Genomic DNA, 26,662 nt, shown 5'->3' with positions numbered 1-26,662 from the left:
TATATGTTTTATTGGTTTATATCTAATTGGCGTAACCTAACTTACTTGTAAGTCCCTAGTATACCTAGTATATGGTACCCAGGGCCTGTAAGTTAGAGGGTCACCTCAGGGATTGCGGCACCTGTTGTGCCATGCTGGATGTAACAAGGGGAAAACCTGTCTCTTGGTCTGCCACTGAAGACTGGAAGGACAGTTTTAAAGTCGAAAGTAATGTTACTTGTTGCAGTATTCAACTTTTAGGAAGTTGCCATTTTGCTGCCCAAAGTCTCCTGTGCCCGTTTATGGCTGCATACCAGGTCTTTCACAGAGGCATACCCTGCTAGGAAGATATACAAACGACTCTCTAGAAAGTACACTATAGATTCTTGTGAGGGGGAGAGGTGTTGGCTCTTTCTGTCAGGAAGCTACATGGGTGTTAGTCCAAAAGGCGAGCTTCAGAAGAGAATCCGCCTTTTGAAGAGCAAATGGGGAATACTTGGGAGAGACGCTGCTCTGTTGTTTAGGCAGAGAGGCCGGCACTAGGGACAGAGAGGCGAAATCAGTTACAAATCGTTTTTTCAGGGGCATGTAGCCACCTTGGTAACCATACCACTGTGTTGGGCTAGGGAACTCTACATGCTGAGAGGGATCACCCATCTTGAGAGTGGACAGAACAGAAAATTCTCGGATACGTTGATGCCACACTTCTCAAGAAGTAATCATCAGGAGGGTGGGAACCTAGAGGCTCCTTAGCTACTGACCACATCCTACCCAGATAGCATTTTCTAGGCCTTAAAAAGGGCAACCCTGAGATCCAGAACTCAGACCTTGTACTGGAGAAGAGGACCAAAGAATGACTGCCCTGCTGCACCAAGGAACCGGCATAGAGAGCCAGCACCGACAAGGACTGCACCTGCTGAGCCTGGTTGCTAGCAAAGGAGAATGTGCTGTGCCTGCTGTGTCCTGCTCATGGAGAAGTCAACTCCTGAAGCAAGAGATTCCAAGGGTCGGTTGGCTGACCTGATCACAACACAGGGCCAGAACAGCTGAAGAAGCCTGCTGGGGTGAGTTGGTAGCCCAGATCACCGGATCGCCGCTCATTGCTACTGTGCATTACCTGGGACCAGGACCCGCAGCTCAAAAGTTGCCCCAGAGTCTGCTGGACCCAAGACAGTCATCAAAGTGCAACAAGGTCGTCCAGAAGGCAAGTTACCAACAAAAGAAGAAAACCACAGAACTTGATATACAGGGCAACTGGACTTCTGCCAAGCTCAAAAGGATTCTGAGGGGCGTTGAAACCTGTGGCCTAGATTGCCTCAGCAAGCCGTTGGACTGAGGAGTAGCCCCAGGATGACGCCCGTCGACCGGACAGCATCTTTGAGCATTTTGATCATTGTCAGCATCCTGTATCCCTTGCATCAGAAACACTCTATAGAAGTCATTGGCAAGGAGCCACCTCCTGACTGGCCCCCTGCTGGAGTTGATCACCTAAATGCACAACTCTAAGTAACTGCATCAATACTTAACAAAGCTTTTCCTCAAAAAGTTTGCAAGTGTCAAATTTGATGAATTTGCCAGTGCTTGTTCGCAGTTAAATAAAATGTATTGCTTTACTATATCTGTTAACTTCTTTATCTCTGGAAACCTCGGTGGATCTTTTTTGTTTTGATGTCAAATATTATATAAAAACATAACCTACTTTTATAAATTGGTGTCGGATTTCTTTAGTTTCTTTTCTATTTTTTCTCCAATTGTTTAAATGATTAAACTTGTTCTTTTAGCAAGCCTGACTGCTCAGAACCACAGCTACCCAGTGTTGAGATAAAGATTTAACAAACAAAACCTACTGGTCCTCAAGGGGTTGGTAAGTGTTTTATTTGGTGAGGTCTCACAATCACACCATACAGTACACCTCATTTCCTGACATGAATGTAGTGTCTTTAGTTCAGCGTTTCATTTTTAAACAGATTTTTAAATACATAGATGACAATGGAAGCTAAATGGTGGCTCGCTTTAAGGTAGCAGCAGCGGGTGTCCTCAACATTCCTCCAGTCTCGCTTTTCATTTGTAAAGTTAAGCAGAATTTTTCCTTGTTTATTTACCAGAATGTAAGGCCCTGTGGCATTCCTTTGCCAAATTATGATGTTTTATATAAGCTGTGGTTATTATAACTAGTGTCATAAAAATAGTGTAAGGAGTAGGAAGGCTTCTTCCTTGCATAACAAATACCTCATTCATAGTGTCCACCATCACTGCATCATCAAAGTAAGTAGATGTGGAGTTAAGGACTGTAAATCTATACTTACCTATGTACACTTACATTGCCAATATAGTGGTAGCCGACTTTGTGGAGGCAATCTTTTTGTGGATCGATCTTTCGACCGTGATATGGTGACAGGCAGCAATTTTATTCATAGTTGTGTGCCAACACTGGCTGGACATTTATTACGGTGTCTTCTAGAGGATCAAGGAACACAAGTTGGAAAAAATGAGGAAACAAAAAAATGGATTCACTTGTAAATAACTTTTTCTGATCTGACGTTGATGGCGAGTACAGCTGAAAAAAATAACTTGCAATTAGACAGCACAGATCTCATCTTTTGTGAAGGAAGCATTCATTTTGTTCCCTTCGTTGACTCGAGTCATTCAACTTCCTGTCAACAAGCCGGAGTTTGTTAGAAAGAGAAAGATACAAATACACGTCAAAAACAAATGCTAAGCGCAGAGGGCCTTTGCATGCGGAGTGCATTTTGCTGGCGTGTTTATTCTCCCTCCTGATGTGATGGATAGAGCTGCCTAGTGTCATACGTTGCATGTAGGTTTGTTTGATTTGATGCGCTGTCAGGTGGAGATTTAAGCTTCCCCTCCCTCGCGCCCGCCTCGTGCTACCTCAGCTCCTTCTCGTTCGGCCTGTCAAGCTCTCGCGTTCATTACCTGATTCGGAGCAGTTTATAGTGACACCAGGTCATTACTTATGACAGTGTTTATTCAAGCCTCCTTTACCACGGTATAAATGTTCGCGTTGGTAAATTGCTAGTCAGGTCAGTTTGCCCGCGAGCTTTCAATCTGGCCTCCATCAGAGGGAGAGGCATTTGCATCCGCCCCTGAAATATTCATTTCAACCGGCTACGGTTCTCCATCCAGACGTGCAATGGATACACTGCCACATAGCAATTTCCCAAAATATATAGTTTCGGCCTTAATTGATGTTTATTTGACTCTCCGGGATATTAAGGTGGAGTGCAAATAGGATGCAGGATTAAATGAAATAAGTTTATGGTATCTTATTTGAGTCTGGGCTTTGGCCCACCCAACTGAATAGCGCAGAGCCCTCCTGTCTGAGGTTGCCAGTAAATGTCCACTCGGATGCATATGAGTGTTTGAGCCAACCCGACATTCTCACTCGTGCATAAATAGCTCTTGGAAACACAACTTTTCCCCTGCACAGATTTTGTAAAGTATAGCGAAGTTTGCACAGGGGAGTAATGGTCCCATGTCTGAATTTTGCAGCCTGGAGTTAAGGGAAACGTAAATTTACCTTGCACCAAAGATAAGGGGCTCGGATTTTTTTTTAAAAACAGAAACACAAAAAAACGCAGCATTGGGATTAACCCGACCCCTGTCTCTCCCCTCTCCTGCCACTTCTACTCTATCTTACTAGCACGCGCAGAATAAAGGATAAATTATTAGTTCGATGGCATATGTTGCTGCAGATACACATGTTTGGCACAGTCCGCTGCCTGGTGTTGGGCTCGGAGTATTACAAGTTGTTTTTCTTCGAAGAAGTCTTTTTGGTCACGGGACCGAAGGACTCCTCCCTCTTTGGCTCCATTGCGCATGGGCGTCGACTCCATCTTAGATTGTTTTTTTCCGCTGTCGGGTTCGGACGTATTCCTTTTCGCTCCGTGTTTCGGTTCGGAAAGTTAGTCAGAATCTCGGAAGAAAGCGTCGGTATTGTTCCGTTCGGTATCGGGATAGTTAGGTACATCGACACCGATCATCGGAAGACTTTGGGGCAGTTTCGATCCCCCATCGGGGCCTGGTCGGCCCGACCGCGTGCGACATCGAAGCCGATGGAACGGACCCCGTTTCGTTTCTGCCCAAAATGTCACAGTAAGTATCCTTATACAGATCAGCACTTGGTCTGTAACTTGTGCTTGTCCCCCGAGCACAAGGAGGATACCTGTGAAGCCTGTCGAGCCTTCCGGTCCAGAAAAACACTCCGGGACCGAAGAGCCAGGCGTCACCAAATGGCGTCCACGTCGACAAAACAACGTTTCGACGACGAAGAGGAAACATTCTCGGTTCCGGAATCAGAATCCGGAGACTCCGACGTCGAACAACAGCAACAAACTGTGAGTAAGACGTCGAAAAGTAAATCCATCGACAAACCGAAAGCCCAGGGGACGCCACTGCCAACAGGCCATGGCTCGACCCATAAATCAGGCGACCCGTCGAAGGGGCCGAAAAAGGGCACGCCCATAGCGAAGACACCCGACTCCGGTCGAGGGACCGCCATGGAGCAACCTCGGAGCCGAGAAAGCGGCTCCGAGAGACAAAAACAAGATACCGGCACCGAAAAACATCGGCACCGAGAATCCATGCCGAAAGGAACAAAAATTCTGTCGGTGCCGAAACCGAAAAAAGATTCTCTCTCGGCGCCGAAAAATACCACACCTTCATCCTACTCAGAGGAACAAGGACTAAGTGGCCAAATGCACAAATTTGGACAAGAGCTCCAAAGTGTAGAATCGGACTACACACAAAAGAGACTGTGCATCCAGCAAGATACAGGGAAGATATCAACCCTTCCCCCAATCATGAGGAAAAGAAGGATCGGACTTCCAAAGGATGACACACAACCACAAGCCAAAGTGGTTAAAAAAGTCACGCCTCCGCCCTCTCCTCCACAGGCATCGCCGGCACAAACACCGCCACAAATGCACTCACCAGCGCAAACTACCATAAGTCATGACGATCAGGATCAAGACGCTTGGGACCTGTATGACACCCCAGTGCCGGACAATGATCCCGAGTCATACCCCACAAAGCCGTCACCGCCAGAGGACAGTACCTCATACTCGCAACTGGTGGCTAGGGCTGCAGACTTCCACAATGTCCAACTGCATTCCGATCCTATAGAGGATGATTTCTTATTTAACACCCTCTCGGCTACACATAGCCAATATCAATGTCTCCCAATGCTACCAGGGATGTTACGGCACGCAAAACAAATTTTTGAGGAGCCCGTAAAATCAAGAGCCATCACCCCAAGGGTGGATAAGAAATACAAACCACCACCCACAGACCCAGTGTTTATTACTTCGCAGTTACCACCCGACTCTGTGGTAGTAGGGGCAGCTCGCAAAAGAGCAAATTCACATACATCTGGCGACGCCCCACCTCCGGACAAAGAAAGCCGAAAATTTGACGCGGCAGGGAAAAGAGTGGCGTCACAGGCAGCCAACCAGTGGCGCATCGCAAATTCACAAGCGCTGCTGGCCAGATATGACCGCGCACACTGGGACGAGATGCAACTTCTCGTAGACCATCTTCCCCAGGAATACCAAAAAAGGGCGCAGCAAATAGTGGAAGAGGGACAAACGATCTCAAACAATCAAATCCGCTCTTCACTAGACGCAGCCGATACTGCAGCAAGAACAGTCAACACTGCTGTCACCATAAGGAGACACGCTTGGCTACGCACTTCAGGCTTCAAACCTGAAATCCAGCAGGCTGTCCTTAATATGCCCTTCAACGAGAAACAACTGTTTGGCTCGGAAGTGGATACAGCCATTGAAAAACTTAAAAAGGACACAGACACGGCCAAAGCCATGGGCGCACTCTACTCCCCGCAGAGCAGAGGCTCTTTCAGAAAAACTCCATTTAGAGGGGGGTTTCGTGGCCAACCCACAGACACCACCAGCCAACAATCAAGAACCACACCATATCAGGGTTCCTTCCAAAGGGGAGGTTTCAGGGGATATCGGGGGGGTCAATTCCCAAGGAGTAGGGGAAGATTCCAGACTCCAAAAACACCTCCACCTAAACAGTGACTTTCAAGTCACGCAACCCCTTCACTCAACACCAGTGGGGGGAAGACTAAGCCAATTCTACCAATCTTGGCAACAGATTACAACAGACAATTGGGTATTAGCAATAATCCAACATGGCTATTGCATAGAATTCCACAACTTCCCACCGAACATCCCCCCCAAAACACGCAAAATGTCACAACATCATTTAGAACTTTTAGGACTAGAAGTTCAAGCACTACTGCAAAAGGATGCAATAGAATTAGTACCAGTACAACAAAAAAACACAGGAGTTTACTCCCTGTACTTTCTAATTCCAAAAAGAGACGAAACATTGAGACCAATATTAGATCTCAGGACACTAAATACCTACATCATATCAGACCATTTTCACATGGTCACACTACAAGACATCATTCCACTGCTCAAACAGCAAGATTACATGACCACATTAGACCTAAAGGATGCGTACTTTCATATACCAATACACCCTTCTCACAGAAAGTACCTACGGTTTGTATTCAAAGGAATACATTACCAATTCAAGGTGTTGCCATTCGGAATAACAACTGCACCAAGAGTGTTCACAAAATGTCTAGCAGTAGTAGCAGCACACATCAGGAGACAACAGATACATGTGTTCCCTTACCTAGACGACTGGCTAATCAAAACCAACACAGTAAAAAAATGCGCAAACGACACCACCTTTGTCATACAAACCCTTCACAAACTGGGGTTTTCCATCAACTACACAAAATCACACCTAGAACCGTGTCAAACACAATAATATCTAGGAGCAACCATCAACACATCAAAAGGAATTGCCACTCCAAGTCCACAAAGAGTGCAGGCATTCCACAAGCTAATAAGTGCTATGTTTCCAAACCAAAAGATACAAGCAAAATTTGCGCTAAAACTTCTAGGCATGATGTCATCATGCATAGCCATTGTCCCAAACGCAAGACTACACATGCGACCCTTACAACAGTGTCTAGCATCACAATGGTCACAGGCACAGGGTCAACTTCAAAATCTGGTGTTGGTAGACCGCCAAACATACCTCTCGCTTCTATGGTGGAACAGCAAAAATTTAAACAAAGGGCGGACATTTCAGGACCCAGTGCCTCAATACGTTATAACAACAGATGCTTCCATGACAGGGTGGGGAGCACACCTCAATCACCACAGCATTCAAGGACAATGGGATATACACGAAACAAAATTTCATATCAATTACCTAGAACTGTTGGCAGTATTTCTAGCGTTAAAAGCCTTCCAACCCATAATAACACACAAATACATTCTTGTCAAAACAGACAACATGACAACAATGTATTATCTAAACAAACAAGGAGGAACACACTCAACACAATTGTGCCTCCTAACACAAAAAATTTGGCAGTGGGCGATTCACAACAACATTCGCCTAATAGCACAATTTATTCCAGGAATACAAAACCAACTAGCAGACAACCTTTCGCGAGACCACCAACAAGTCCACGAATGGGAAATTCACCCCCAAGTTCTGAACAAGTACTTTCAAATTTGGGGAACACCCCAGATAGATTTGTTCGCAACAAGAGAAAACTCAAAATGCCAAAACTTCGCATCCAGGTACCCACACCGCGAATCACAAGGCAATGCTCTATGGATGAATTGGTCAGGGATATTTGCGTACGCTTTTCCCCCTCTCCCTCTCCTTCCATATCTAGTAAACAAGTTAAGTCAAAACCAACTCAAACTCATACTGATAGCACCCACATGGGCAAGACAACCTTGGTATACAACTCTACTAGACCTTTCACTAGTACCGCATGTCAAACTACCCAACAGGCCAGATCTGTTAACACAACACAAACAACAGATCAGACATCCAAACCCAGCATCATTGAATCTGGCAATTTGGCTCCTGAAATCCTAGAATTCGGACACTTGGACCTCACACAAGAATGCATGGAGGTCATAAAACAAGCTAGAAAACCTTCCACTAGACACTGCTATGCATCTAAGTGGAAAAGATTTGTTTACTACTGCCATGCCAATCAAATACAACCAGTACATGCCTCTACTAAAGACATAGTAGGATACTTACTACATTTGCAAAAAGCAAATCTCGCTTTTTCATCTATAAAAATACACCTCGCAGCTATATCTGCTTACCTACAAACTACTCATTCATCGTCTCTATTTAGAATACCAGTTATTAAAGCATTCATGGAAGGGCTAAAAAGAATTATACCACCAAGAACACCACCAGTTCCTTCATGGAATCTTAACATCGTCTTAACAAGACTCATGGGTCCCCCTTTCGAACCCATGCATTCCTGTGAAATGCAATATCTAACCTGGAAGGTCGCATTTCTCATTGCAATCACATCCCTCAGAAGAGTAAGTGAAATACAGGCATTTACCATACAAGAACCATTTATTCAAATACACAACAATAAAATAGTTCTAAGAACAAATCCAAAATTTCTGCCAAAAGTAATCTCACCATTCCATTTAAATCAAACAGTAGAATTGCCAGTGTTCTTCCCACAACCAAATTCTGTGGCTGAAAGGGCACTACATACATTAGACATCAAAAGAGCACTAATGTATTACATTGACAGAACAAAGCTAATCAGGAAAACAAAACAACTGTTCATAGCTTTTCAAAAACCACACATAGGAAATCCAATCTCTAAACAAGGCATTGCTAGATGGATAGTCAGATGCATTCAAACATGCTATCTTAAAGCCAAAAGAGAAATGCCTATTACACCAAAGGCACACTCAACCAGAAAGAAAGGTGCTACAATGGCCTTTCTAGGAAACATTCCTATGAGCGAAATATGTAAGGCTGCGACCTGGTCTACGCCTCATACGTTTACTAAACACTACTGTGTAGACGTACTAAATGCACAACAAGCTACAGTGGGCCAAGCTGTACTAAGAACATTATTCCAAACTACTTCAACTCCTACAGGCTAAACCACCACTTTTAGGGGAGGTAACTGCTTTATAGTCTATGCCAAACATGTGTATCTGCAGCAACATATGCCATCGAACTGAAAATGTCACTTACCCAGTGTACATCTGTTCGTGGCATTAGTCGCTGCAGATTCACATGTACCCTCCCACCTCCCCGGGAAGCCTGTAGCCGTTTAGAAGTAGATCATAAACCTTAAACATCTGAACATTTGTAAATAATTATTAGAAACTCTTATCATACATACATATTCACTCCATTGCATGGGCACTATTTATACCAAACAACTCCATCCTCACCCTCTGCGGGGAAAACAATCTAAGATGGAGTCGACGCCCATGCGCAATGGAGCCAAAGAGGGAGGAGTCCTTCGGTCCCGTGACCAAAAAGACTTCTTCGAAGAAAAACAACTTGTAATACTCCGAGCCCAACACCAGGCAGCGGACTGTGCCAAACATGTGAATCTGCAGCGACTAATGCCACGAACAGATGTACACTGGGTAAGTGACATTTTCATTATGGATCATATGTCCCCAGAAATCCGAGTAGCTGATGTTTAGTGAACATGCTCCTGATTTTAGGGACTCACTCCATTGGAGGCTAATTTATCACTAGCACTTGAAATGCGTTTCGTCGGCATTTGTAGTAATTTGGCTTCATTAGCTCCTTCATTGAGCTATCTCATTTACATTTCAACCCTGCTTTTTGGGGGAATGTATAGCTTTCCTTAAAATAGTGTTGTACCATTCATCTGATCTTTAAAAAAATCCTTTGTGTGAAATTGGAAAGTTTAAAGATGTTTTCTTATTAAACCACCAACTAGACATTCTGCTGCTGGTGAGCATGTTATCAGCACTGCCCTTAAAATCTACTTGTGTGCGCCTTAATTGGATTATTAGATTTTAAAGAGCTTTTCCCTGTTGCAGACCGTCTCATGGCCCCACTCCATGCAAGCAACATCAATCTTGCAGATTCATTCAAAGGTGTTTTTGTTCTGTTGATGTCCTTGGAAATGCTGCTGGCATGCTGTCGTTTTATTTCCCAAACAGAGCTTAATCTTAAAGTTAAGGGGCTGTCAGGTTTAATAATATTCACTGCCACAGTGTCACAGGAAGAAGCAAGCCATATGAAATGTGACACCGGCTCAGTATGGCCGCCATTGCCCCTGTGACAGTTTTTAAAAGGCAGGCAGTTTGACAGGTCAGTAGCCGCTCTAGGTTAAATTCCCAGTTTTGAATACTTCCTATTTGCTCGCAAGATGCAATCTTTCTGAGCCTGGAGTGGTGTTTTTTATTCTTCTTTTTTTTTTAGCTGCTTCCTTTTGAAGCATAGCCTCTTTTCTGTAGCATTGCATAGTAGTTTCAAAATCACTTATGTAGTTTTCTTTGTATTCTCTAAATATTGTTTGCAGCAACATTCCTGCACACATTGGTGGCTTGAACTCGCTGAAGATTGTCTTTTCTATTTATCTCTTCCACCCCCTAACCTTCTGTCTCTGGCAAGATCTCTCTCTATCCCTTTCCTCATATATTTGCACGTTTTTAGTTAATGTAATCTTGGCAGTTGGTGTATCGCGACAATGTGTTCCCTGTGTAGGCTCTTCACTTGTGGCCCATTAGTTTTTTTAAATGACTATTTATATAACAATTTCTCATTGCTCTTATAATAAATAAATATGTTAATTAATACATATTGCCCGTTGTGAACCTTCCGGAAACCTCTTTTGGCTGTTGATGGCAGATCCTGGGACTGGAGAGAGGAGGGCCTGCCTAAGTCACTAACAGGCCAATAATTGTTAAAGAGCCGTATCTCTGCCGTCCTGTACAGCTGCACCCTGAAGTTGCAGATGCACGTGGTATTTTCTTTCTATAATTATACACTGTAAAAACCTCTAGCAGCATACATTGATTTTAATATGGTTTAGGAAGTCATCTAGTGACAGTTGTTCTCCACAAGTCATTAGACACACCGTTTTAGTTTTGCATGCCATCACTGCCCAGGTATGATTTTTTTAGAGCACCCCTCTTCTCCCCCCACCCTTTTCTCGAAATAAAACCACCAGTGAGAGTTACCTCGTGCCACGCATCTGACTCCACAGAAGACATCCCCTTGCTGTACTGGCGCTGCAGGGCTTCTTAATTTGTAACTCTATCTTCCTTCTAGAGCTCCACCCCACAATGATCACTCGAACTCTGACAGGACTGGCATTACCAAAGTACTGCAGTGTTGCACCGCCGCAAAAATAACGAACCAAAAGATACACCAGGCCTGCACACATGATAAAAATGTGAATGCGTAGGCTATCGAACCCATTGCTCAAGAAAACATTCTCCTATCAGGAGGATATTAGTTGGCAGTTTCATCACACCGAAGTCTAGCTGATCCTCGAGAAGACGCTTTTTATATACAGGATGTAGTAAAGTGGGTGCTGCTTCTCCTCACCCTAGGAGCAGAGAAGGGCATCTCTTGTCCGATAGCGATGTAGATGCTTCTCATCATTTGCCAGCATCCTGTTGTGTGGTGACGATTTTCTGCTGACACTGAACATCGTCAGCAACAACAGCCATTTGACATGCACCAGAATGCTGCCTAGGGACCTATTTTGCAGTTCAATAATGAGGAGAGCATATTGCCTCATATGACTGTGGAAAGTACCAATTTCTTGGCATGTTACCCCCAATTTCTGCCTGTTTTTCAGTGTGTTTTTACTGTCTCGATGGGATCCTGCTAGGAAGGACCCCAGTGCTGATAGTTTGTGGCCTATATGTGTTGTCAGTATGTTTGACTGTGTTACTGGAGTTCTGCTAACCAGAACCCCAGTGCTTATGCCCTCTCTGTGTACCAAATTTGTAACTATAGTTTAGTGACTCCATATTCCAATTCTGATTGGCAAACTGGATCCCTCTTGTGACTCCCTAGTATATAGTACCTAGCCACACAGGGCATTGGGGTTCCAGAAGATCCTTATGGGCTGCAGCATTTCCTTTGCCACCCATAAGGAGCTCATACAAACCTTTCCGCAGGACTGCCACTGTAGCCTGAGTGAAATAGTGCACACACTATTTCACAGCCATTTTCACTGCACCAGGTAACTTATAAGTCAGCTATATGTCTAACCTTCAGTTACTGAAGGCTAGGTGCAAAGTTACTGTGTGTGAGGGCACCCTTGCACTAGCAAAGGTGCCCCCCGTTGTCCAGGACCAATGTCTTGGACTTAGTGAGTGTGAGGACACCATTATATTTGTGCACTACATATATGTCAATACATATGTGTAGCTTCACAGTGGTAACCCTCAATATGGCCATGTGAAGTGTCTAAGACTGTGAAATGGAACCCCCAATCCAAATGTGGTATTGGGGGGGCAATTCCATGCACCCTGGGGGCTCCACCATGGACCCCAAGTACTGCCAAACCAGCTCTTTGAAGTTTCCACTGCAGCCCCAGCTGCTGCCACCTCAGACAGGTTTCTGCCCTCCTGGGGATTAAGTAGCTCAATCCCAGGAAGGCAGAACAGTGCATTTCCTTTAGGAGAGGGGTGTTACGCCCTCTCCCGTTTGAAATAGGTGTTACAGGCATGGGAGGGGTATCCTCCTAAAGCCTCTGGAAATGCTTTGAAGGGCACAAATGGTGCCCTTATTGCATAACCCAGTCTACACCGGTTCAGGGACCCCCAGTCCCTGCTCTGGCGTGAAACTGGACAAAGAAAAGGGGAGTGAACACTCCCCTATCCAGCATCACCGCAGGAGTGGTGCTCAGAGCTCCTCCAGAGTGTCCCTGGCATTAGCCATCTTGGATTCCACGGCGTGGGGACCCTCTGGGAGCATCTGAGTGGCCAGTGCCAGCAGGAGACGTCAGAGACCCCTCCTGATAGGTGCATACCTGGGTAGGTAGCCAAACCCCCTCTCAGGGTCTCTCCCCTGGGTGTTTCCTCAGATTCGGTTTCCAAGACTCCACCAGGACTCCTCTGCTTCAGCTCCTGACCGTCAGATCAACTGCAGACTGCTCCAGGAAACGCTGTAACTGTAACGAAGTAACCAGGAAGGCTACTGTGACCTGCTACTGCTGCTCCAGCCAGCAGCTGAAACAGTTTCCAGGTTGTGCACGCTCTGAGGACTGCCTGTCTTCACCCTGCACCAGAAAAACCGAAGGGATCTCCTGTGGAGTGATGGAGTCACTTCCCCTGCTTCAGCAGGCACCTCTCTGCAATGACGACCAGTACTCTGGGACTCCTCTCCTGTCGGCGAGCATGATCCCTGGAACACAGGTGGTGGACCGAAGTGATCCTGACTGTCCAAAGGTCTAGCTGTCCAAATTTGGTGAAGGTAAGGGCTTGCCTCCCCGTGCCAGACAGTACCCCTGTGCTTTGTGTCCTCTGAAGCTCCTTGGGCTTCTGTGCACTTTTTCCAAAAGTTCTTCGTGCACAGCATAGCCCAGGCCTCCATGCACTCTATCCTGCGATGCTCAACTCCCTGAGTTGTTCTCCAGTGGTGTGGGATCCCTTTGTGTAGTGCCGCGGCAACTGCACTTTTCAACTCCTTTGTCCCTGTGTTCTGGAATCCCCGTGGGGTTCTGCCTGGTCTTCTGAGGGCTCTCTGAAGTGCTGAGAGTCCCAGGTCCCTCCTGGGTCTGGACAAGCTCCTCTTTGACGCAAAACGCGTTCTTGTGTGAACCAAGGCTTGTTGGCGGAATCCAGCGACGAAAGCAGCTTGCGTCCAACGACTCGATGTGGGACATCTCTTGCACCAAGCAGGAACCCGCAGCTATCTTCTTTGGTGTATTTCTGTACTTTTTCTTCCAACCGGAGAATCCACTTTTGCACCTTCATCCAGGTTGGCAGGGCCTCCTGTTCTTCCTGGACTCTTCATCGACTTCTTGACTTGGTCTCCTCTCTCCACTGGTCTTCAGGTCCAGGAATCCATTGTTGGTTTCTTGCAGTCTTGCTTGGTTCTTGCATAATCCTTTACCACGACATCTAGTGTGTTCTGAGGAAACTTGTTGTACTTTACTCCTGTTTTCCTGGGCTCTGGGGTGGGGTACTTTACTTACCTTTGGTGTTTTCTTACACTCCCATCACCCCTCTACAGACTACACTTGCCTACAGGGGAAACCGACATTCGCATTCCACTATTTTAGTTTATGGTTTGTGTTGCCCATAGGCCCATTGCAATCTATTGTGTGTTTCACTGTTTGCACTATTCTATGACTGTTTACTTACCTGATTTTTGTTACTAGTGTATATATTTTGTATAATACTTACCTCCAGAAGGAGTATTGCCTCTAAGATATTTTTGGCCTTATGTCACTAAAATAAAGTACCTTTATTTTTGGTAACACTGAGTATTATAGTGTATAAGTACTGTTTGACTATAGTGGTATTGCAAGAGCTTTGCATGTCTCCTACTTCAGCCTTGGCTGCTCTGCCACAGCTACCACCCAGACAGCCTAAGCTGCTAGACACTGCCTACATTTCACTAAGGTGGATCACTGGACCAGGTATAAGGTGTAAGTACCTCTGATACCCACTATATACCAGGCCAGCTTCTCACAGTGACCTTCCCTCAATATAAAAGTTGCAACATGATGCTCTTTCAGTTCCTCAATATTTTGCAGTTTTATCTAAATAGGTGTCAAATTCCAGTCCCCTTGTACTGAACTCCACCAATACACTTCATCTGCCCCCCTGCCGTCCTCTAGGGACGGCATGGAGCAGATGAATTTTAGCATCAATACCACTGCACTTCATTTGCTCCCTGCAGTCCTCTAGGGATGGCAGGGAGTAGATGATTTTTAACATCAATACACTTCAGAATGTAAGCAGGATATAACAGTCATCAGCAGTACAAATAATTGTCATCTTGTGAGGCAGGTCCATTAGATGTTTAGTTTCCCTCGGCTCATCCAGTGCGGCAAGGATGAGCCACTAACAGTAACATCTACTCAACAATAGGCTATAGTAGTGGTTCCCAACCTTTTGACTTCTGTGGACCCCCACTTTATTAATTCTGGAACCCTGGGACCCCCACTGAATCATTATTGGAATCTTACTGAGTTATTACTGAAAGCTGGGGACCTAAAATAGAGCTGTAGGAAACCCCACGAAGAACAAGGGCACATACCCTGTTAATAGATCCTCCCAACTACCACGTGGCAACCACCCTACGGCAAATGAACACTTCTGTGCTCACTATTCTCTGACTCAATATGGATGAAAGGTCACTGCATGCTCACCACTTGGAACAGCATGAAACAAAATCCACAGTCGGCCTCTCCCTTTTCACATAAGACATCAGACAGCTTCACAACAAATCCCATCAATACATCAGTACTCTGGGTACACTTTCAAGTGAAACACCATTAAATACAAACCACAGCGTCCCAGCCAGTCACTTCTCCACCTTTCTGAAGTCTGCGTGCCACCGAGCATTCCCATGAATAAATAGTTTCAAAATTTCAAGCTTTGAGTGTGCTCAGTGTTGGCCAGCTTGAGAGTATTTCCATACTAGAAGAGACAGCATAATCTGTTTCTTCTTGAAAAGTGTGCCCAGTGTTTCTGAAATCAAAGCAGCATTGGTGCTATTCCACTTATAATTTTAGTACTTGAGATGTCAGGCGGTTGAGAACATTAATCAAAATTATATCCCTGTCAGCAGTAGTTTTCATTCACCTATATTATATGCAAGGCCACTCGAACTATGCGATTGCTCTGCTGCAGTGTTTTTCACGTAATCATAGACTTGCTGCATTTTGCACAAAACCCACCATCTGCTGCATAATGTGCGAATTGTAACAAAAAATGTAGCTTGTAGCTCAAACGGCCTGAAAGTTACTAAGAACGCTGCAACACGTGTTGTTGTGCAGTGGAGGGCCCTTAGCAAAGGTGAATGGCTACCTTTCTCTTGCTTACTGCTTTGTTTGGGTGATAAACTGATACAACTAAGAAGGCACAACCAATGCCTAGAAAGTGGTACCTAGTGTACATTGACAAAATAATGAAGTAATATCACTAAATGTTTGGATGCGATAGTTATCACCTCTGCAGCGTGGATGTTTGGTATTTATCAAGTGCAAATATTGTTGCCTATTTTGAGTGTTGCCCTTAAAAAGTTACATAACATGCAGATTTTGATGCCTCTCTTAACCTGTTAACTTCCTGAAATGTAATGGTAGGTAAAAAACATTATTGCGTCCCTTAATTACGATGTGCACTATGCATCACACTATTTATAATGCTAACCTTGTGTAAACACAACAGCTTAACAGAGCACTCTTACTCAGGCCCTTAGTGTTTCGCTAGTTAAATTAATTGTGAATATTTTACTTTTGTGTTAGCTAATTTGATCCACTCACAAATTCACTTATGAAAATCTTTTGTTTTTGATTTAGCCAGTGCAGTTTTTCCTTTTGTTACCACAAGCACACATTAGTTTCTTTATCAACTTGTAACTTGATATTGCAAATGTCATGGAGGAGAATTGTATGTAGGGTCATGTGCATTATCCACAAAATGCTTAGAATATTTGCACCTGCCTATTAACAGGATCATTGTTTGGGAATGCGCCTCCTTCATGCCTGTAATTGGCCAAGTCATAGCATTACCCGCTAGGTTTCATCCGCAGTCAGTCTATAACTTTGCTTCTTGAAAGTTGTGTGTAGCAGTGTGCATACTATACCCCTCAATAGGTATCTGCCCTCCTAAAATCTAAACTCCTTTATCAACCAGAACATTTCTCCTTGTTATTATTGGTTTACTTTTCCTGCAGTTCTATCTTAAGAAAAACCCAATGTTTCAGAAAGATATGAAGACACATACGTTTGAATATGAGACCCCTTCTTCAAACAGCGTATTTAAGGTTGTGTTGCGGTCCCCAATCCACTTGTCCTATGAGTGAATTGGTACTTAATGCATACGTTTATTTGTGTTTTTTTTTTATACCTTTTGCCACGCATGTGGTCATGGTCAATTGAGGCAAAATAGATGGACTGTTTGAGAATACAGGCACTGTTGAAAAGGACTGATTTGTAGTTCTTTTAAGTAGGTGTCAATATTGTGAGGTTTGTACAATCAATTGAAGGTAAGAACTTCATCATAATCTCATATTCCTCCACTTTGCTATAACAATAATATATAATATTCTTATGAACACCTTGAACTGCATATTTAACTCAACTTAACTTAAAAGCGATACTCCCTGTTTGCTTGTAGGTGGCTTTCTGCCGCTCAGCTCCAATGTCCCCCCCCTCCCCTAGAAGTGATGGGCAGAGTGCCATATAAGCTCCACCTATGCTAGCTCATGACAGTTCCTTTATTTCTGCATCTTCAGCCAGGGATCCGGAGCTTCTCCCACATCTTCAAGATCCCAAATTTAATCAAAATGTCATCCCCTTAAGAAGACAGGGTTTAAACCCTGTAGGAATTGTTGCAAACAGAAGTCTGTGATTGACCCCCATGATGTGCCTGGGTTTGGAGCACCCTTGTAATGACTGCACCCAAATGAATTTAAAGGCCATATGGACCCGCAAGGCCAAACGTTACTTCTCCAAACAAAAGAAGACTCCATGCCACAACTAGTCAAAGTCCAGAGAAAGGTCCTGTTCCCGCTCCTGAAGTTGTTACTGTGCCAGATCATCATGTAAGTCTTCAGGCAAGTCCAAGAAAAGGTAAAAGAAGTTGAAGTTAGAACCTGCCCCTTAAACCACTCTCTGACTTGAGAGCTGGCGTATGGCCTTCATTGTGCCTCCCTGTCTCATTACCAATTTCCATGGAGCTGGTTCAAAGTGTAGTCCCAGTACATCCAGCGTTCTTCGGTCTGACAGCGATGTGGCAGCTTTCAGAGAGGCCACGTTACACGTTTTTGGTACTTTACTGGTTCCCGCTTACATGACTTTGGTTCCAAGGATCTCCAGGGTCCTACAGTTGGACTTCTGCCAGCAGGCCCGCCGTAAGAGCCCTCTGTGCCCCGCATCAGGTTCAGTACCTGCTCCAGTGCCAACTTCGATTCTACTACCACCCTTTGGAAAGGTTCCCTATGCATTGATACCAATGACAGAGGAGGGTTTGCCGCCCATTGGGCTAGCTGACTCAGAGCGGAATCCACAGCCAGCTCTATTGAGGCTGCGCCCTGCTCCAACAGACACACATTCAACATACGTTGCCCTCACCATGCAGTGGTGTTCAAAATTGACACAATCTTTTCAGCACTGTCTCAGACAATGACAATTTTGATGAAGGGAATGATTATATCGAAGAATATGATGAGGAAAACTTTAAGATACCAGAAGCCTGGCTACGTCTCCAGATACAGGTCTTGTCTCTACCCCTGACCCCACTACAGAGAGAAACTCCTCCTTCACAGTTGTTATGCGATGGGCTGCAGAAGCCTTTGACCTACAGATACCCACTAGGGAGGTAAAAACTAATACTTTGACTGAGGTGCTTCAGCCAAGTCAGGCCACTATGGAGCCTGTACTGCCATTTATTGAGGCACTCAGAGATGCTCTTTTGGATACTTGGCCAAAATCATGTTGGGGTCCGCTGTTTGCTTGTCACTATTGTCCTGCACGGACGACCCAACCACAACATCCAGTGCTAGAGGGTTTGGTGGTTCAGGCGTCCACCAGTAAAGTCAATCCCAATGTCTTCCCTATCATTCCACCTGATTGTGAGTCAAAACGGATAGAGATATTTGACAAGCTGTTGTAAATGCCAGTTCAAAGGTCTTGCTTTGGGCATAGTTTTTTTTATATTTGTTTATTGATTTTAATTCACAGCATAACGTGGGTTGTTACTGAGAGAGATCATCACAACAGTATGACATCAATACAATTTGTTGTCCCACAATAGGTCCTCAAAGCAAATTAAAAGCAACATAAGCAGTGGAGTCAATGAAAGTTCCTAGTTTCACAGTCCTCACAAGGAGGCACCCAACAGCATGCTATTCGACGGGTCCATTGGTGGTACGGTCATACACAAAACAGGAAGGAAGAAATTATGCTTAAGTATGGGTGCATGGCAGGCAATGCAATCCATAACGCCCCCTTCCCCAGTTCTCTGTATGGCCCTCAAGGCCGTGGGGAAGGGAATCCAGTATCAAGAGTTGGTGACGAGCGAGGTGATCAGTTTTTTAGTGTGGGGACATTTCTGTGTCTCCTGTATCCCATAAGGACTTCAACTCTTTCCCAGACCCAAAGTGAATATCCGAAGTGTTTGCAGCATCCATCTAGAAAACAGACCAGGGTAGGGCCCACTGAGCCCCTCGCATATCTAGGTGATCTGTCTAGTGGTACAGGAAAGAAAGCATTGAGAGTCCAGAGGCGCGCAGGGTCAGATTCCCAGGAGACAGGATTTGGAAGTGGGCAACAGTGTGTGGTCCACATTGGTGGCTGTGACTTCTGTCATCTTCTCCCAAGCTCTCTGAAGTACTGCGCATTCCCAAACCTTGTGGCAAAAAACAGGTTCAGGTGTTCCACACCTGGGACACTCAGAGGATGCTGCAGGGAACACGCATTTAATGCGTTGTGGCATGAGATATGCCTGACGTATGTAGTTAGTGTAAATCGAAGCATGGATTACGGGACACCCCTTTGACATGCTGGATCGCCTGAGACCATTGCTTATCCTTTAATGGTTGTGGGAGGACTGCAGTCCATCTAGCCCTGGCTTCTTCAAGCGCCCCCGTGCGGTAGAATTTAGTTCAATATAAGGGCAGTAATAGCGTGCCATGTGCCCCAATATGACAGAAATGTGGGCATGGTCGGTGACCGGGATGGCTCCGCCTCATGCTTTGGGCACTGTTGAAGCGTCTTTCGACTTTTTTGCAGTTGCTGGATCACCCTTCTTTATTTAAATCACCTGTTGTGGTGTGATTTCTAAAAGGTTTGCAACATTTGTATCCACCAAATCTCTGTGATGTGACAGTGGGGCCTTGAAGTTAGTTCTCACTTTTTTCATGTGCACTATTTTTGAGCCACTGCATGGCTGGCCCTTGAGACTTTTTGACATTGAAAAAGTTTTTGTCATTTGCATAACATTGACTAGGTGTTTAAGCAAACTGCAGACTCTTTCTGTCAACCCACCTTGAACTCCATTCTATCCAGATTAGTTGGTGTTGGGGAATCAAGGTCCCTTTCTACTGAAAGTGGTCACATCCTTTCATGATGGGAAGGCTGTCAACCATTGGGCATTCTCTGCCCCCACCTAAACCCTAAAAGGAAAGACTTCTTCGCTTGGACCCTAATGGGGCCTACAGTATTTGTCACCCACTGCTGACAACCGGAGTTACCGGCTTTAGTCTCTGTGGCCCCTATGTGTGGTGTACAAATAGCCACATACGAGTGATCAGAGAATTTCCAACACCTTTTTGCTTTGATGTTTGCCCTGTAGGTAGGGTTTTGATGTCTACCCTCTAGGTTGGTTTGCGGTCTCAACAATACCAAAAAAACTGTGTTTTCATGTCAGGCAGGTTAAATATTGGTAAAAAAAAAAGGCAAGTCCCTCCTCCTTTGAGATATACACAGATAAAACCTGAAAGAAGGTGAAGAAACCAGTTCAAAGGTGTTCGAAAGCGGTCTCTACTATTTTGGGGGCAAGTCGAGGCCAAGTAACTATGCTATGGTTTTATACATATCCTTACTGAAGTATCTATTCCTTTCCTCCCCGAAACTTCAGAACATGAACGTATGACTGGTGTTTTTCTCTGAGAAAAGCAGCAACCCTAGCTGCAGGCAAAGTGGTAAAATACAGCTTGCGTCTGATGACCGAAATGTAAATTTGATCTGAAAAAGGGCTAAGCAGCCCAAAGGTTCCAGAAAACATCTTTTCATACTTTTGTATAAAGATATTGCTTCGGGTCCTTGTACTTTAGGGTGTGTGTGGCTTATCTAGTCTTAAAATACTGTTTGAAACGATGCCTTAAATCTTGTAACATGGCCAGAATCAGAATAACTGACGACGGAAACTATGTCGTATTTCATGTTTTGTTTTCCTGTCTCCCTGTAGGCTCTGGAGGAAGCTGAAGCCCTTCATCTCTTCCAGTCCATCCTGCCTGAAATGGTTAAGCTGGCGCTTTCTCTGCCGAAGCTCTGCACGCAGGTAAATAGACACAGTCCAGTGAGCAGGCGCGCGCAGACGCCACGTGTAAACTATAAGTAATGGACGAGGTCAGGGTGCCGGGGACGGGTTAGGTTTTTGATTAAAGGTTATGGCGGTTCCCGTCACTTTCGGTTAACGAACTGGGGCGGACTCAGGACAACATGCATCTATAACACTGGAAATGGATATTAGGCATACACAGTCCTATTTCTTAGCCCTAATTCAAGCCATACATCAAAACACTTCACCAGACTGCCACTTGATGAAGCAACCTTGGTGTTACTTTGCCCTCGGAAAGACCGCCCCTCGGTGCTAAATCACATCACATTCACCAAGTGAAATTGAAATAAATGTAAAATGATGCGAAAGTTAGTTAATTGCGCAAGTACTCGCCATGTTATTTGGATTATAACGCTCTCTTAGGTATAAAAGGAGAGCGACGCTGCTCCTCTTTCAGACTAAGGGCGAGGCCTGGCTTTTTTGACACCAATAGTTGCTGACTTACCAGGGCAAAGCCAGGAGACACACTCTAAGTACCCACAAGCAACTGTTTAAAAAAAAAAAATATTTCGATGGAGTGGCTCCCTGTATTCGCGTAAACAGGTAAAAACAAAACCACTCATACATGTAAATTGTTAAAGGTTTTAACCAAATTCATAACCTCCAGCGGATTGCACGTTAAATATTCTAACGATGTGTCACCTGTATTATTATTATAAGCAGTGCACAGTACTAGCTCGGAAAAATAAGACCTCTGGAGGTGCATTGAAATAATCACACGAATAATCAAAGCTCTTTCTTGTAGCAAACCATTATTTCTCGGTCCAATCTGTGGGAGCTGTGCCCAAGACATTTATTATTACCTTTTTTTAAGTTTGACTTGCAGCACACCTTCAAAGATGTGAGTGGTCTGTAAACCCTCTGCCTATTTCTACAAGAGAATTTCTGCCAAAACCATGGAGTAAATCGTCCATGAGTGTCCCTCTAACCCCTCTACTACCCAGGCCTAAAAACATAGCTTGTGCAAAAACAACAAGGTGATGGATGGAATGCTATTAATCTCAGCCACTGGCAATCGCTCAGGCCGCATACCAATCCATCTTTTCTTTGCCCACCATGCCACCTCAGTTTGGACCCATCCATATGAAAATCATTCTTGACCCTGCTCCTCATGGGAACAGCCCAGCTCCAACTGGCAGGCCAGGTTCTCCCTGAAATGGAACACAAGCAACCGAGGACCAGTTTTGCCCTGCTTAGGGCTCTTCACCCAGGTGTAGCTTGGCTCCAGTGGCACAGTGAGCCCAGGACCCACATCTGGGCATACCCAGTTGGGCCATTTAGGACAGCAAATGCAAAACAACAAGGTGATGGATGGAATGCTTCAATTATTTTTAGCCACTGGCAATCACTTCACCTGCATCCTAATCCATCTTTATTTGGCCACCTAACTTGCAACTTAATAAACTCCAGCACCTATAGTAGAGCCCAGCTCTGTCTTCCCGCCCCTGGACTTTTTATAGTCACATCTTTTCTCTTGTGCCCATTACTGAACTCTCCATTGAACATTTCTGGTAATAATGCTCAAGTAAACCAAGTACAACAGCATTGGCAAAGCCAATAGGTCTCGCCTAGGCAAGAGCTATTGGCTTTGCCAGTGTGTTTTAGCCATGTTGTTAAAGCAGCATGGCTCCTGTTCACCATGGCTTAAAGTTAGTGGCATAGAGGAGAGTGGTGTGGAGTAACGTGGAATGGAAGCACGAACAGCAAAGTAAAGTGTTGCAGAGTAGCAGAGAGTATTGTATACTGAAGTGGCATAGAGTGGAGTCAAGTAGAGTGCCGTACATTGAAGTGGCATAGAGTAGAGTGGACTGGTGTAGAATGCATTGGCTTAGACCGTTGCAGAGTATAGTGGTGTAGATTGCAGTGGTGTAGAGTAGAATGTAGTGCCCTAGAATGCAGTGCCATATAGTGCAGTGGCATAGAGTGCAGTAGCGTAAAGTAGAGTGATGTAGAGTTCAGTGATGCATAATGCAGTGGTGCTGAGTAGAGTGGTGTCGAGTAGAGTGGCGTAGAATGCAATGATGGTGAATGCAGTAACATAGAGTGCTATAGTGTGCAATGGAGTGGTGTAGAGTAGAAAGGACTTGTGTGGAGTGCATTGGTAGAGTGTTGCAGAGGATAGTGATGTACAGTGCAGCGGCATACAATGCAGAGTGGTGCAGAGATTAGTGGACCAGAGAGTGCAGTGGTGGAGAGTGGAGTGATGTAGAGTAGCAGAAAGTGCAGTGGTGGGGAGTGCAGTGGCCTAGAGTACAGTGATGCCAAATAAAGAGCTGTGGCATTGAGTGCTGTAACGTAGAGTGCAGTCTTTTATGGTGCAGTGGCATAGAGTCGAGTTCAGTGGCATAGAGTGCACAGTAGATTAGTTTGGCGTACAGTGGATTGGCTTAGAGTTTAGTGTTAAAGAGTGAAGTGTATTGGCATAGGGTGCAGTGTTGCAGAATGGCATAGAGTAAGGTAGAATTGTGCAGAGTAGATAAGAGTGGCCTAGACTGGAGTTGGGTAGACTGCAGCGGTGAAGAGTAGAGAGGCATAGTGGAGTGGTGCATAGCAGAGTGCAGTGCTGTAGAGTGGAGTATGCATGGTGTGGTAGCACCCAGCCATTACAGACACTTATTTTCAATTGAAATTACCATTACATTTGCACAGAAATACAGTTTTACCAATATAACTATACAGCACCCAAGCAATGTCTGGGAATGGCATCACCTAGTATAATAGTTTGTTTTAACCATATTAAAGTATTTGTTTCCAGCATACTTCAGAATTAACAAAAATGTGCTTTGTTTGTGTTCCTAATTCTGATATAGTCAGTAATAATTGCACAGTTCATTTACATGTTATTGTGTGCTAGAAATAACACCCTTTCTACCCCTAGTATACAGTAAGATTGTCAGATAAATCCTCTCAATGTAATGCCAGAGAAAGAAAAGTAAGCGCCAAGTTCCCTGGAAGACAGAGCCTGACATTTAACCTCTCTCTCTGAATGCACAGGAAATGTGATAAGATAATAACAAAATTTACAGGTCTGTTTACAGAAAGGAGCACACATTAAATAATAAATAATACAGGGGGAGTTGTGATAAGGCTTTGCTCTTTGGGAGGGACTAATTGATTCTGGACAGCCAAAAACAACAAAGCCAGAAAATAGAAAGCCGTAAGAACTTTATGGACTTTAGACACCATCACAAAGACAGTTTGGATAATGGTATTATAGTGAGCTATCTTATAAAGTATAATTTATTGCAGTGAAAAGCTTTAAGATAAATGTTATTATAAAGAACCAACGCTCTGATTGGATTTGAGTATTATCAGGAGAAAAGCACTGATTGATGTTGATAGAAACATCAGTAGTTAATTTTAAGGGAACACATTGCTTTAGGTTTAAGCAAAGAGATGAGGTAACATCATTTTCACTTGACAAAAATCTTTGGGGATAATTTATTGTTTGTAAGCTTGATCATCCTGCCGCCTGCTGATGTGTTGAAGAAAAGGCATCTACCACAGCTGTAGACAATGGTTTACCCTATTTAACCTTTGCCGCCACAGTGGCAGTGGTTTTGTCCCTCTGAAGGCTTCCACCTTGACCTGAGTTACTCTGAAACAGAGATTGGGAGGGACCTCTGCAATGGCTTTTCCACTGTACCTGGGCTGCATGCTAGAATTGTCATTGCATCATCTTTGTTGTCCGACTCCAAGTCCTTGGGACGATCATGTAAGTTGAGGCATAAGAAGAAGTTGAAGAAAGGGAAATATTTTTCAAATTCACCTCAGCCGACTAGATTAGGGTGCATCGTCGATCGAGGCCTCCATCTGCGGAGCCTGAGCGACTTCGCACTTCCCAGAGTTTCAGGTAGCTAGAGCGACACCTGCCCAACTTAGATTTTTATAGGGTCATGCGCCTCATTTTTGGGCAGTCTGACTCTGGTGGCGCAGCTTCAGGCCCTGCTTCAGCCTTGGCTCCAAGGGGCACCCAGAGGTCCATTCATGGATCCGAAATTAGCACAGGTCGCGCCACTTCGACCTTCCCCGGCACCAGTTTCGATGTCAATAGGGACCTTGCCCCCAATGTAGGATCCTGAATCTTATTACTATGTGCTAGGTTATGGTGAGGAAGGGGAGGGGTCGCTGGACCCTTAAGAATACTAGCTACAAGACCCAATAGACTAGCATATGCACCTGGATGAAGCCAGTGGCCTGAAAACCTCCTCAGATACTGGCATGCTCTCTCCCCCTCTTCCATGGCTATGGAGGAGGGAGCTTCATATTCAGTGATAGTGCGGAGAGTGGACGAGAACCTGAACCTCGAGCTGCCTTCGGTGGCAGTAGCGACTCACCTCCAGTAAGAGGTGTTTCAGCCTGAGGCTTCCTCCTCAGAACCTCTGCTCCCCTTTAATGAAGCCCGTACAGATGTCCTATAGGGTACCTGGTCCAAACTCAGCACAGGGGCACCAGTGAACAGGATAATTGCCCACCACCTCTGCCTTACTCCATGTGACCCAAAAGCACTTCCGAAAGCAACACTTTACCCCTGAGAGCTTGATCAGCCAATACTCCACTTTCAAGGGTGTGGTTCTTGCTGCACCCCCGCGTAGGGAATCCAAGAGGCTGGACACACTTGGGAAGAAGATGTTTTCCTCTACCAGCCTGGCATTGTGGTCCATGAACACTGCATGCCTTTTGGGCTGTTACTCCCACATGCTGTGGGATACAGTTGTGCAAGTGCTGCCACAGGTCCCGGAGGAGGCCTGGGCTCTTCTTTGCTAAGCAGTTGCTGATGGGAGAGACCCAGCAAAGTTCACGATCTGATGTGGACTGGACAGAACTGACTCACTGGGCAGCGCGGTTGCTTCAACAGCGGCCTTGAGGTGCCACGCCACGCCTGGTTGAGGACATCTGGTTTTTCGGGGGATGTCCAAGCCAATCTTTAGACATGCTCCTTGATGAGAAAAAGCAGGCTTAGCGCACAAGTGCTTCAAGGATTCTCGTGCTATGTCGAGGTCCGTGGGCCTCACAGCGGCTCCTCGTTGCCCATAGTCTTCTTTTTGCCCTTTTTGTGGGAGGGGCACCCAGCCACGTCCATTCCCCCCCAGGCACCGTGCTACATGCTGCACAGCTGGGGATGTGGGATCCACTATCCTCGTGGATCAGGGAGCCAGCATTCTGTCAGGTCGGCTGCCTCCCCCTCTGCAGCGGCCTCCAAACCTCCCTAGTCTGACAATTCCCCACCAGGGGCGAGTCGGAGGCAGGATCTGCCAGCACCTTCTTCGCTGGTAGCCCATCAGACAGGTGAGTTTTGCAAATAGTCCTAAGGGGCTGTTCTCTCCCCTTCGACACTACCCCTCTATCCATGCCACAATCCAATGATTATATGATGGAGGAAAACTTGGCACTAGTCCGAGAGGAAGTTACGGCTTTTTGGACAAGGGAGCTATACAGAGGGTTCCTGTGCAGGAAGTAGGTTGTGGTTGCTATTCCTGCTACTTTCTGGTCTCCATCCTAACCTAGACCTTCGGTCCCTCAGTATC

The 26,662-nt window shown here is 45.2% G+C and overlaps 1 protein-coding gene across 4 annotated transcripts in view; it reads left to right on the top strand.

The window, feature by feature from the left end:
* Positions 1-26,662, top strand: part of PARG (poly(ADP-ribose) glycohydrolase) — an 850,138-nt gene that overhangs the window by 444,582 nt on the left and 378,894 nt on the right. For all 4 annotated transcript variants that reach the window (XM_069240664.1, XM_069240666.1, XM_069240665.1 and 1 more), the window contains one exon: positions 20,982-21,074. In XM_069240664.1, coding sequence (XP_069096765.1) covers positions 20,982-21,074 — 93 coding nt within the window. The remainder of the gene's footprint in view (positions 1-20,981; positions 21,075-26,662) is intronic.

This window comes from Pleurodeles waltl, chromosome 6 (genome assembly GCF_031143425.1).
Source record: "Pleurodeles waltl isolate 20211129_DDA chromosome 6, aPleWal1.hap1.20221129, whole genome shotgun sequence".
Lineage (NCBI taxonomy): Eukaryota > Metazoa > Chordata > Amphibia > Caudata > Salamandridae > Pleurodeles > Pleurodeles waltl.
This window is presented reverse-complemented; position numbering and strand designations above follow the sequence as displayed.